At 53.0% G+C, this 12,905-nt stretch overlaps 1 protein-coding gene across 2 annotated transcripts; it reads right to left on the reverse strand.

Annotated features, from left to right (window-relative positions):
- Positions 1–1,328: 1,328 nt before the first annotated feature.
- On the reverse strand, positions 1,329–10,185 carry NCAPH (non-SMC condensin I complex subunit H). 2 transcript variants are annotated; one of them, XM_071729057.1, is made up of 17 exons: positions 9,909–10,185; positions 9,734–9,827; positions 9,151–9,243; positions 8,334–8,472; positions 7,632–7,750; positions 7,155–7,344; positions 6,540–6,625; positions 6,215–6,420; positions 5,503–5,651; positions 4,964–5,067; positions 4,119–4,241; positions 3,727–3,834; positions 2,988–3,143; positions 2,548–2,664; positions 2,226–2,311; positions 1,889–1,964; positions 1,329–1,577 (listed from the first exon to the last, which is right to left on the reverse strand). In XM_071729057.1, the coding sequence occupies exons 1-17, from the start codon at positions 10,106–10,108 to the stop codon at positions 1,488–1,490; spliced, it is 2,136 nt and encodes a 711-aa protein (XP_071585158.1). In that variant the 5' UTR covers positions 10,109–10,185; the 3' UTR covers positions 1,329–1,487. The 2 variants fall into 2 exon arrangements, with proteins under 2 accessions (XP_071585158.1, XP_071585157.1); XM_071729056.1 differs by having other exon boundaries at positions 4,964–5,070.
- Between the last annotated feature and the right edge of the window lie 2,720 nt (positions 10,186–12,905).

Raw genomic sequence — 12,905 nt, forward strand, 5'->3', positions numbered from 1 at the left:
CTGATTTTGTCAGCAGCAGGGATTTTTGGCTGTAAAATTCAGAGGAAAAAGGAGAAAATTTGTGGTGGGTTTCCATTTACACTTCAACTACTGTTACGATCCAAGCTATTATTTTATATTTTGATTGCAAGGAATCTGTGATTCCCTTCTCCAGATGCTGGAGGAGGAACTGGGGAGCTTACTGGTGGTGCAGCAGCGAGGAGGAGGAGGAAGAGGAGGGCTGCAGGGTGCCCAGAGCAGCAAAAAGCTCACCCTCTGCTTCCATCTCCCCTCCTGAGGCTGAGCCCCAGGTCCCCAGGCAGTGAGGGGCAGGGAGGTGGGACTGGAGGAGCTGTGGAGCAGGATGTGGGATGGATCCCAGGGGTGGGAGGCTTGGGGGCCCTTGAGCCCACCCACCCTGCCCATGCTGGAGGGGATGAGCTGACACAGGTGCTGCTGCTGCCACCCCAAATGGCCCCAGAAGCCTCTGGGGAATGTCTCCTGAAGCTGTGGGTACCAGGTGCTTCCTGTTCACATCTCCCCTCAGCTGAATCAGTTCCAGGAAACACAGCCTTGCTTGTTAAAAAGTCTGTAACCATCTGACTTAAAACCTCTCACCTTGTGCCCCCAGCCTTCCCCCCACCCCAGCTGTGCCCAATCTCTGGCCCACGGATCCCCTCAGAGGCAGAGCTGGCAGCACAGGGCCAGGTCTGGGTTCCACCACCCTGCACAGACCTCTCCCCCCCCTCCTCTTGGCCCTGAGGGCACTAAAAACCCCCACGATCTTCACCGATCTCATCAGAGGTCCTGACCCACGCCCATGGCTCAGGAGCTCCACAGGAGCTCAGCTCAAGGGCTTCAATCCCTGCCTGAGCTGCCTCAGACCCAACCCTGACCTGCAGATGGACTTCCCAGCTTCAGCTTGGATCTCTGTGCCTGCTGATCTCAGTTCTGCTTGAACCTGGCCCCCAGCTTCAGGTTGGTTCTGCTCCTGTTGTTCAGGCACTGAGGGACTGGGACTCCTGGCTTCTCTTTCTGCTCCTGCTGTTACTCACCTCTCTCCTGCTTTTGGAGGCTCCTTCCCCTTCCCCAAGGCCCCTCTACATAGTCTGTAGTAGTTATTTTATTAATTTTAAACTCAGTAAAAAATGTATTTTGTGGGATGAACAGGACTAGAGGAGGAACTGGAGACATGAGGAAGAGTCAGTCCATGTACTGGGAGTTACAGGGAGGGACAGGCAGAGAAGTTCTTAGCTGGGGGGTCACAAGGGGGTGGTGGAACTCCACCACCCTGGCCCAGAAAGAGCTGATGGACTGAAGATGGCAGAACTGCAACCTGGACAAATATGTACAGGTCTTACGTAGGGCAGTCTTGATGTAAAAGTCTTCCTGAGGTGCAGAACCCAGTGGGATTTCCCAGTGATGGTGCTGGGAGGAGAAAAATCAGGCACTGGTGAGAGTCCAGAGCGAGCAGCAGGCAGCTGGGAAGCTGAGCTGTGTCCTGGGAGTCAGTCCTGGTGGTCTGCTCCACCTGGGGCTGGGTCCTCCTGTTTCACCAGGACATCAGACAGGTCCTCCAGGCTCTCCAGCTTCAGATTCTGGGAAGAGAAAAGAAGAGCTTAAGTCTGACACTACCAAACTCTTCCTCTCTGAATCTGAAGGCCTGACACAAAAAAAACCCAAACCCCAGGTGATGAAGGTGCAGAATAACCCCAGCCCCTTCTGTCACCACTGCAAGCCCAAGGCTTCCCATCTGCTGTTTCCCTCCAGAGTCTGAAACAGCAGAACTTGGAACAAAGTGCTCATCCTGCTGCTGCTGGGGAGGGAGAGGCAGCATGAGGCAGATGGGACCTTCAGCTGATGGAGCAAGACCTCAGCCCTGCTCCCCCACACCTCCCCCCATGCTTACCTTCTCGTTTGCCAAATCCAAGAGGCAGGCAAAGGCCAAAGGGACAGAGAGATTGGTGGCCATCAAAGAAGGCAGCCTGCAAAAGAGAGGGAGGAGCTCAGGATGGCCACAGCAACCCCAGGGCTGGAGCACCACTCAAGGATCAGCTCCCCAGGGATCTGGTTTTCTCTGCCTTTCCCCTCCCACTCATCAAGAATCAGCCAAGATGAATGCAACCAAAGAGCAAGAGAAGGTTTGGGTTTTTTTTCCCCCCATTAGGCTGTGATGGACACAGGAGGGATCAGTGTTTCCCCAGGCTGAGCCCAAGTCAGTCCAAGATCTTGTGGGGCCTCCCTACCTGTGCTGCAGTTCCTTTGTGATGCCACTTAAGGTCTTCACACCTGCTACCACTGATCTGTCCTTCTCTTGCTCTGTGTCCTCCACCTATTTTGGATGAAAAGACAGACACTGCTGAGACACACGTGGCTCCCCAGTACTCAGCCTCATGGTCAGAATAAACCCACTCAAGTCCCACTCAGCCTGTCCTTACCAACCCCCCCAGGGGAGCAAAATTACCAGAAAGGGATTGCTGCTCCCCCAGCTGTGTCTGCAGGAGTCAGGCATGGTCACCTGCAGGGTGTTCTCTCATCCTCCAGTTATCTGGCTCCCCCTGCACTCACCACTTCTGCCACTCTTTGGTTCTGTTCACCAGTCAAGGCCTCCCACATGTTTTTTTTCAGCCTCTTCATGTCCATTTTTTTGGCTGTCTTGGCATACTGAATGGCAATCTTGTTGACCTGAGGGAAAGATGTCCAGTGTTAGCTGAGAGGAACTGGACAGAAGCAGCAGCACTGGCCTCAGGAACAATCAAACCATCCTTCTTCTTGGGAGCAATGGTGAATGTCACCACCCAGCTAACCCTTTGGTTTTTAATTCCCTTCTCTTACACGAGGGTTGATCAGAAGAGAAAACATCCAGCAGCAAACCCAGGAGATCCTGCACCAGGGAAACTGTCTTGGGACTTCTGACCACCCAAGGTGCTGAGGGACTGAGCTCCAGACCTGCCCCGTGAGCAGCTCACAGCTTGATGATGGTGATGATGATGATGATGAGTCCTTACCTTGTGGGGCTCAGCAATGAGGTTCAGCTCTCCATAGGGTGCAGTGTCCCCCCCGTTGAGCTCAGGCTCCCGACCCTCAGGGTGTGCAGTGAGGTTGAACTCCCCTGTCTGGCTCATGAACTGGACGGGGTCGTTGTCATCATCACTGTCTGTAGCCTGGTCAAGAAGAGGGAGGAGAGCAGTGAGGCCACCCAGAGACATCTCTGAAGAGCCAGAGCTGGCCTGCACTCAGGTAACAAGAGCAGCTGCCTCTCAGGAGGGTGGCAATACCTTTTTCCCATGGAATTCCATAGTCATAAATTCTGGACACATAGAACAGAATCATAGAATGGGTTGGGTTGGAAGGGACCTTCCAGCTCATCCAGTCCCAACCTCTGCATGGTCAGGGACACCTCCCCCAGCCCAGGGGGCTCCAAGCCCCATCCAACCTGGGCTGAGACCCTGCCAGGGATGGGGCAGCCACAGCTTCTCTGGGAAATCTCTTCCAGTGTCTCACCACCCTCACAGGAAATAATTTTTTCCTAATGTCCAACCTCAATCTCCCCTTTCTCTCCAAGTTTTAACCCATTCCCCTCCTCCTCTCCCTACCCCCCCGTGTCCAAAGCCCTCCCCCAGCTTTCTTGTAGCCCTTTCAGATATTGGGAGGTTGCTCTGAGCTCACCTGGAGCCTCCTCTTCTGCAGGCTGAACACCCCCAATCCCTCAGCCTGGCTTCAAGAAAGAAATCTTGTTCTAGTTACCTTCAAGGCAGGACAGAAATTGGAGGTATCATTGGGGTTGTTGTAATCATATTCACCAATCTCATCTTCAGGATTCAAGGAGCTGCCTGGCTCAGCCATCCTGAAGCACTAGAGAGACAAAACCAGGAAAAACTCAAAATACTTCCCCAAGAAATGCCTGCACTTTGTTTCTTCACCACCTCCCTTTTTCCCAGCCTGCTGACTCTTCCTCTTCCTCACATCCTCCTCTCCACCAAGCCCCTTAGAAAGCAGAGCAGCCAAGCACAGTGGCTCAGTTCAGTGTCAGATGTGCTGGTCTGCCTCCAGCCCTCAGCAGCATCCCAAAATTCTTCAGTGCAGAGAGGTTTTGTGCACAGAATTGTTGCCAAGAGGCTGCTGGAGAGGATTCTTACCTTAACAGCTGGTTTGAGGAACAGCTGGAGAAGGCTCTTAGGGTCATAGTTGAAGTCACTGGGAAGTGTGGTGCTCTTTGTGTTTTGGTTTTCCAGAATGGATTTAACCAGAGTTACAGGTGCCTGGGGGAGGTAAGAAACACCAGTACCTGTGAGCTATCCCCAGCCAGGAGCATTAATGCACAGAAAAGTGCTTTGAACACAGGGTTTTGTCTGAAAGAGGGTGAGTTCTGACAGGACCTCCATACTGGTCCTGTCAGAACACCCAGTGAGGGAGTTTAGAGACTCAAAGGATCATTTTCATTGGAAAAATGATCATTTTCATTTTCAGATGACTGAGTCCAGCCATTAACCCAGTTCTACCAACACTGGTGCTAAACCATGTCCCTCAGCACCTGAGGGGACATGCTCTGTGTCATGTCCTGCTTGGTTGCAGCAGCCCAGACCTGGATGTGGCTTCAACCAGAGCTTGGAAGAATAACCATGAATCAACCAACAGCTTGAGGAGTTTAAAATCCCCTCTGGCCTTGCAGCCAGGGCCTGGTAGAGGTGGTCTGAGAGGGGCTGGGGTCAGGAGGTGGCTTTCTGCACAACATCCTGGGCCATGCAACTGAACCTGCTGGGTCTGGTGGCTGGCAGGAGAGATGCCAGGAGGAATCTCATCTGAGTCTCTATTTCCAGGTTCATAAAACCCTCAATTTGTAAGGTGACCTGGAGTCAGAAGAGCCCCCACACAGGATTTTTGGTCACAGAGCCAGTTTCACAGGAGCCACTTGCAGATGGCAGTGCTGAGCCACACTGAGAGAGCAAGAGAGAGCAGGAAGAGGCAGAAACTCAGCACCCACCTTGGTCTTACAGAAATGTGCTGCAAAGTTAATGCTCTCATCAAAGTTAATTTCAAATGGTTTCTTTGCACTCCTTTTCTTGGCTTCTTTTTCAGAGTTGGCATCTGCTGGAGAAAGGAAGAAACCTGTCAGAGTAAGGACAAGCTCTTTCCTAACCTGAACACAGCAAGGTCACCTGTGAGGACTTCTCCCTTTGTTATGGGAACACAATAGGTGTTGTTCCCAGCTTCATGTTTGAAAGGGAGCAGGATCTTTTTACAGGAGCAGAAAGTGTAATTTAATCTTCAAGCTTTATGCAGAAGGTGGGAAACAAGAGGACCTGAACTCGTGCCAGTATCTCCTGCTGCTGCAGTCAGAGACACCCCCTCAGCTTTGAGCATGAAGAAATGGGAGAGAACACCAAAGGATTCAGTGTCTGAACCCAGCATAAGAAGAACAGACCCCACAGCCTTGTCCCCTTCTTGACTGCCCCTATTTTAGGACTCAGATGCCACCCATCTGGCTGCCTCTGCAAGGTAGGGGTGTCTGTCAATACCTACATTTGTGCTGGGGTTTGAAACGCCAGTGCTCAGGGCCAGCCCACATGGAGAGAATCCTGGGACTGAAGTAGGAATATTCCCCTGGTTTCATGGAAAGATGGTGGCACATGCTCTGGATGTCTCCCTCTCCAAAAGGAACAGCATCACTTCTGGAAAGAGCACACAGAGGCTGCTCAGTCAAATCATTCCTGGGGCACACAGAGGGCCTGAGGGGGTGCTGGGTGTCTGCACACAGAGGTGTTGCTGTGCTCCTCAACCAGGGGAGGGGACTTGGTGACTGCTTCTAAAGGAAAAGCAGAGGTGGATTTCATAGAATCACAGAATGTCAGGTTGGGAGGGGCCTCAAGGCTCATCTGGTGCAGCCCTTCTGATATTATTGTTTATAGGAGATGTCTCCACACCCCCCTGAGCTGAGACTTGAAGCTCTCCAAAGCTTCCAAAAATCCAAAGGTTTGTTAAAGGGCAGGCTGGAAACTGGGCAGCAGAGGGAGTGGGCAAGCAATAACTCTGAAAAATGTGACCATGTAGTAGGTCTCCCTCTCAGAAAGTGGAGATATTGTAATAATGGCTTTCTGGATGTACCTGAAACTTGAGCAGAAAGCAAGCTATAGCCAGCTGGGAAACACATGCAGCAAAGTAAAGATTCCCCAGAGAGCTGCCAGAAGTTGTGGATTGATGTGGAAATTACAGATTTTTTTCAGTGATTCCTTACCTCTTGCTCTGGCAACCTGTTCCAGAGGAGCTGAGGTTTTCTGTGAATTCCTTTATCTTGTCTGTTGCTGCATTGGTGGGGGAGTCAGAATGGAAATCATCATCTGGCAGGCTGGGAGCACAGTCTTCCCCATCACTGTTGCTCTCTGTGTTGATATTGAACACTTGGTCACTCTTCTTAAATTTTTCCAGCAGGGCTGACACTGACTGTGGGAGAAGGAGGTGCTCAGGAAACCAAATTAAAATGCAGATCAGCAGCCCCACTGCCTGGGGGTGGCTGGTGGAGATCACTTTGGGGGTGAGCAGAGAGGAGCTGACCAACATACCTCATCCTGGGATGCTGCATCCCACTTGGCAAAGCCAGCCAGGGAAGGGCAGATGGGGCGTTTCTGAGTGCACTGGGCTAGCAGGGCTAGAGAGAGAGAGCAAGGGAAGAGATCAGACACTCCTGGAAGCAACCAGGAGTTAAAACAAGTGCCAGGGGTTGTCATCCTTCAAGCCATGCAGGCAGCACTTCATGCATGGAGGGCAGCATGGGGCTGGCTCTAAAAGGAGCTGAGCTCATTTCTCAGCAGAGTTCAGTTGCCACCCTGACTCAAAGGCAGTGGAAAACCTTCTCAGAGCAGTGGGGTTTGGTGGTATTTAAAGACTCAGAAGCCTCTCAGATCAGTCCTTAGCCTGGGGCACATTAATCACAGCTCAGCCCAGGTTGTGTGACAGCTCTGTCAGAGGTGAAGCTACAAGTAGTGATCTAAAACCTCTCAAGGTCCTGGGTTTGGACCAACCAGTCTCAGCTTGAGCAGAACTGGAGTAATGGGGTACCCAAGCAGTGAACAAAAGCCCAAGCCAAGCTGGCTGAGACTAAAATGAGGCTGTCTGGGAGGTGGGGAGGATGGAAAGGGCTGTATGGGCCCCTTTGCTTGGTGGTTCCCAACACTCACCCTTTAAACCCATCACTTTCACAGGATCAGAGCTGGGTGGTGTGAGCTTCTCTGAAGAAGCCAGAGGCACAATCATGGAGTCAAAGAGGACCTCACTGTGGTAGTTCTGGGTCTGCAGCCTCCTGAGGAAAATGCCAGCTGTGCTGCAGTCATCAAACAGTGCTGCTGTTTTCTGGAGCATGGGATCAATCTAGATGGAAGGGAGCAGAGAATCAAGGAATGCAGTGGATGGAGCAGGTCTGTGCAGAAGACTTCAAAGCTCAGACCCCCAGGGACAGTGACCCAAGCATCTTCTTCAGCCAGGAGAGAGCTCTCCCAGCTGCCTCACACAGGAGGAATGTCTGTAAGGAACCAGTACCAGTCACAGTCCTGTGTGTGAATGGCAGAGCCCAAGAGAGGACACACTAAGGAAAAGAACAGAAATGAGAGAGATGAGGCCACATCTCCTTTCCTCCTCCAGCAGCCCCCTCCACCCACCTCATGCCTCCGAGTAGCTTCTGACACGTTGATGTTGCTCAAGTTTTGCTCAATGGTTTTGAATGAATACTTTTTCTTTGTCTGAACTTTCTTGACAGCCTCACGAGATGGACTGCCCTCTAAAAGGAAAAGAAGAACAAGTTCCATTTGAAAACCATGCTAAAATACCCTACAGATGGGTAACCCCACTTGTATCTCAAAAACCAGGGGGTGTGAAGTTTCCCAATATTTTATTGGCTGGAGGCTGCATTTCTTTTTATTAACTCTTTTATCTTAACAGTATGTTTTACTCTCAAAGCAAAGGAAAGCAAAGAGTGGTGCACTTCATTTGTAAAAGAATCACAGAATGTCAGGGGTTGGAAGGGACCTTGGGAGATGATTTGAGTCCAACTCCCCTGTGAGAGCAGGGAGGTCACGGAGGAAAATGTTTCAGCTCAGGCCACCTTTGGTGATGCTTTCAAATCTGGCAGGCCAAATGGCTGAATAAAAGTTGAGCAACAGATTTGGGTTGTTACCTGAACCCTGCCTTCTCAAGCAGCCAGGAAAACTGGGCAACAATTCAGCATTTCTTGAAGAATAAAGTTAACCTCCCAGGTGTAAAACGCACTTAAAAATTCCCGGGTGCTGCGTAAGTACACTGACATTTCTCTCACGTGCAGGTGGAACAGGACCAGCTAAAGGGAAAATGAGGGAATGGCACACCTCCTCCTGGGCTGTCCATGCTTTTGGTGGGTGCTGAATCCTTGCCCAAGCCTCCAAGGACTTTGTAGGCATCTGCGTGGACGGCGTCCACACGCATGGCGTAAATCTTGGCGCTGGCATCGAGCGTGCCGGCTGCCAGCTGCCAGCAAGGGAGGAGAGATGCAAGAAAACAAAGGTTAGAAAGGGAAAAGTCTCCTCCAGGAGGTGCAAATGCAGGAGATAAAGTGCAGACCCGAATTTCTGAGTGCTCTGTGAAGAGGGAAACTGTGAACGACTGGAAAAGGGTTTATCCTGGAAGGCGCTGGGGAGTGAGGAGGGCAGCAGGGTGAGGATGGGCCCTCCCTGCCAGAGCCTACAATCTGCTTCAGCTTTTTTATGGGAAGGGATCACACAGAGAACACTGCAATAACACTTGGAGTTGCCAAAATGAAGCAATGGGGAGAAGCAGACAGGTGCAGAGTTGCACCTCCCAAGAGCCCTCTCCCTCCCACTGCTCCTTCATCCCTTCCTTTGGGGTCATCCTCATGGCATCAGTCTATTTATGAAGCCACAGGAGACACCCCAAATGCCCTTCCCAATCACTGACCCTTCCCAAGGAAGCTGAAGGACCACCCACTGAAAACCTGTGCTATTTTCTATCCCTTCCTCAATGGTTTTCTGTTGGGAGAGTTTTTGGAAGAAAAGGGACACGTGAGCAAGTGGAAGTAACCAGCTCAGTTACCTCCAGCATTATTTGAGGTTTGTTATTGACTAAACCTTAGCCTAAATGCTAGTCAGAAACAAAGCACCACTTTGCCCAGGCATTGACTGTTCTCACCTTGAAGTTGGTCAGTTCAGAGTCCTTCTGTTTCAGGATCTCAGGGATATAATCTATCAGGTGCAAGCCAAAGGCATTCTTCGTGGTGATTTTCTGAAACAAAGCACAGCTCAGAGCTGACCCCCTGCCCAATGACACCTGTCAGACCCCTGGGGAACTCCTAACCCTCAGCACCACATCTACAGCCTTTTAAACCCCCCTCAGGGACTGCAATTCAAACAACCCCCCAGGCTGCCTGTGACCATTAACCCTTTCGGTGAACAAGTTTACACCATTTGGCTGGAAAAGACCTTTTCAGATGGCAGAGTCCAAGCATTAACCCATTGGTCCGGTGCTAAACCTTGTTCCTTAGCACTCGTGGGGGGATTTCCAGCAGGACAGGGGGGACACGATCTGTGTTGGGGGGGGAGGGGGGGCAGTAACAGCAGCCCAGAGCTGGAAGTAGTTTTAACTCGGGTGGTGGCTCAGGGGGCTCGGGAGAAGAACAGGCGATTATCCCCAGCTTGAGGAGGTTTAAATCCCCTCTGGCCTTGCAGCCAAGGCCCGGGGGAGGTGGTGTGAGGGAGGCCGGGGTCGGACTCACGTTCTGGGAGCAGAGCTTGATGCAGGTGCTGTAGTGGTCCGAGATCTGAGCGTTGCTCCATTGGGGCAGAGCCGGCTGCCATGTTTCCGCCTGCCTGAGGGAGACACGGCTGCGTGGGCACCTTCCTCCTCCGCCTTCCCACCCGCTCCCCTCCTCACACCGGGCCCGGCGCTACCTGAGGGCGGGCGAGCCGAGGCTCAGCGGCGAATCGGTGCTGCTGAACTGGAGGTCGGTGGCTCTCGATCGCCGGCGCTGGCGCCTTTCCCGTTCATCATCGTTCCCGGGACAATCTGCAATGACGAGGGAGCCGGTGCTGCCGCGGGGCCGGGGGGCAGGGGAAGAGGCCGGGGGCCGGGGCAGCGCCGGGGCGCTCATCTTCCTCTTCCTCCTCTTCCTCCTCCTTCTCCTCACGGCTCGGACCTCGCCGCCCCGGACCCCGCCGCCATCGAGGCCCCGCCCACTCCTCTCCGACACTGACCAATCAGCGGACGGCAGGGCGAGACGGCGGCCAATCGGATGCGCCGCAGCTCCTCCCCGCCCCGCCCACCGGCGGGATTTGAATCGCTGCGCGCGCCGGCGGGGCGCACGCGCCGCGGGTAACGGCGGTGCCGGGGGCGGAGCGCGGGCTCGGCGGCTCCTCCGCTGCACCCTGAGGGGAGACCCCAACCCTCCCGCTGCCTCCCCACCTCGGGGGTGTCCCCTGAGCGCTGCCATCCGCCTCCACCGGTGTGCCCGGGACCCTGGCAGCGCTGCAAAGCCCGCCTCGGAGAAGGGAGACCCTTCGCAGAGCCTGCTTGCTGAGGTACTGACCGCCCCTCTCCCAGCCGCTGTGTGGAAGTGCCCTCAGACCCGCGTGTCTGGCTCCTGTTTGCTCTGCAGAACCTTTCCCTCCTCCTTTCCCCCTGCTTGGTGCTCGCCAGGCTCCCCGTGTGGGTTTTCCTGCACCTCATGGCCCTCCAGGGGTGCTTTGGGGTGTCCCACAAGCCCTGAAGCTCTTTCTCGCCATCAGCGCCCTGGGTGTAACAGGGGCAGAGCAGGGGGTGCGGGGGACGTCTTGGGCTTTACAGCTTCATCTGGGCAGCAGATGAGGTGTCAGCCCCGGGTGGTGGGTTAGCAGGTGGCTGGGGCCTTCCCTCTTTGCCTTCAACTCTGGAACTCTCTGTCTTGCCCATCATTTTAGGGAGTGTTCCCCAAAATGATGGGAATACCCCTGGTGTTTCCTAAACTCCATCCCCTCTGCTCTTGGTCTGAGCCAAAGCAGTGCTTGCAGGGTCTCCTGAAGACAGGGTATCCACATCTCTGCTTCAGCTTTTCCCCAGTCTCCCAGCTTCATCTGTACTGCTTTGCTTTCCCTGTGCTTACTAGCAGGGGAGGTTTGATCCTTAAATTTGTATGGAGAGCAGTCTGGGCTGAGCTGTGTGCCTGGGGCAAGGCTGCGTGATGAGAGAGCTAAAACCCCTTGGTTTATTTTTGTGGCAGGTCCTGCTCCTGTAGGAGTGCCTTTAGGAAAAGGTTTAGGTGGTCTGGACCTGCGTCTGCCTCCACCATCATCCTGACCTCATAGCTGATGGGAAAAGCAGCCTCTTCTCCGGCCTCATCATCTGGACAAGAAGAGTTTCCAGCCCTACCTGTCCAGCATTCCCAGCCGCCCTTCCCCCGAGGAGGATGAAGCAGCAGCTACCCCAGTCCTTGTGGGATTTAGGTACTGGGGAGCAGGACATTCGATGGCTGAGTTTTCCCTTGCTGCAAAGGTGCTTTTCCAGGCTGAGCCGCTGGATGGGGCAGGAGGTAAAGATGTGGTTTGAACTCAGCTGCATTCCTCAGGGCTGTCTCCTGCTGAGCCAAGCTTGGCAGCATTTCCCCCCCCCTCCCGCGCTGTTTCCCATACAAAGTGAGCGAAGGGATCGCTGTGCCGTCAGCTGGTTTCTGTACTGATTCCAGCCATCCCCAGAATGGTAAAAGATTAAATTTCAGGGGGCTGGCATCGACTTGTAAGCACAGAGACCCAGGATGCTTCTAAAAGCTCCAAAGGGTGCAAGTTGGGGGCAAAAAAGCCTGTAAGCCTTGTGGTTGTTTGGGTTTGTTGTTGGTTTTTTTGTCCCCAGATAACTCAGGATCTGAATAAAGGGATTTTACCCCTTTCCTCAGCTGCTCCAGTTGGGGCAGAGGGAAATGGAGAGGCTGTAAACCCCAGGCTATGTTTTGTAATGTTCTCTTGTGAGCAAAAGCTTCATAATGAAGCTTTTTAAAGGCTGTTGTAAATAAATCAATATCTCCACCTATACATCTGAAATTGAAAGAGGCTGAAGGAACTGGGAAGGTGTTTAATGCCCAAATAAATTACTCCTGCTGTGGCAGTAGCAATGTGTGGAGCATTTGATTATTCCTAGCCATTAGAGATGCTGGGGAGGACAGAAATCATGCTCTGTATTTATCAGGAAATTAAGCAAATGTATCATTTGCTGACAGGGATTTTTACAAAAGGCTGCTCCCCCCTTCCATCAGCTCCCCAACAAATAAATCACTGTCAGGGCTTTGGGAAACTTGCTTTACAACTCAAACCTGCTGGTGAGCCTGAGGATGTGTTCTGGAAAACCCTCTGGTAGATGGAGGTGTTCCTGCTCTTGGAGGAAATGCTGGAAGCTCATTTAGGTTTTGCTTTGGGAGCTGGGGAGAATTAATTCAGAGGGAAAATCCCCTCCACCCTCAAGGCAACAACTGTTGCCTGCTGTGCTCCTGGTACTTTTCCACCTGCCAGGCTGTGGGAAGCTTTGGGGTGACCCCAAACATGGGGGGAATGTCTCTGAGCTGCAGACAAGTGCTGGAGGGGGTGAGAAGTTTAGGAGAAGAGTAAGAAGGGGGGAAATGATCCTGGGTAAGTGCTGCAGCTCCTCAGATGGATTTACAACCTCGTGGGTCACATCATGGAGGAGTGCTGAGCTGCTCTGTGGGGCTCAGGGTGGGATGTGCTGACCCACAACATGGGGAGCCTGGCAACCAGGATCTTCCCCAGCTGCAGGGCTTAAAAATAGAGCTGGGGGAGTGTGGAACTCCCAGCCTTCTGGGGTTACTGGGACCTCTGTCCCCTGGGAGCATCAGACCCGGGTGGGTGCTGGAGGTTTGGTTTCCCTGTGGGTCAGGGACACTTCTGCATCTCCCTGAGCACCTGGGA

This window comes from Heliangelus exortis, chromosome 30 (genome assembly GCF_036169615.1).
Source record: "Heliangelus exortis chromosome 30, bHelExo1.hap1, whole genome shotgun sequence".
NCBI classification, from domain to species: Eukaryota; Metazoa; Chordata; class Aves; order Apodiformes; family Trochilidae; genus Heliangelus; species Heliangelus exortis.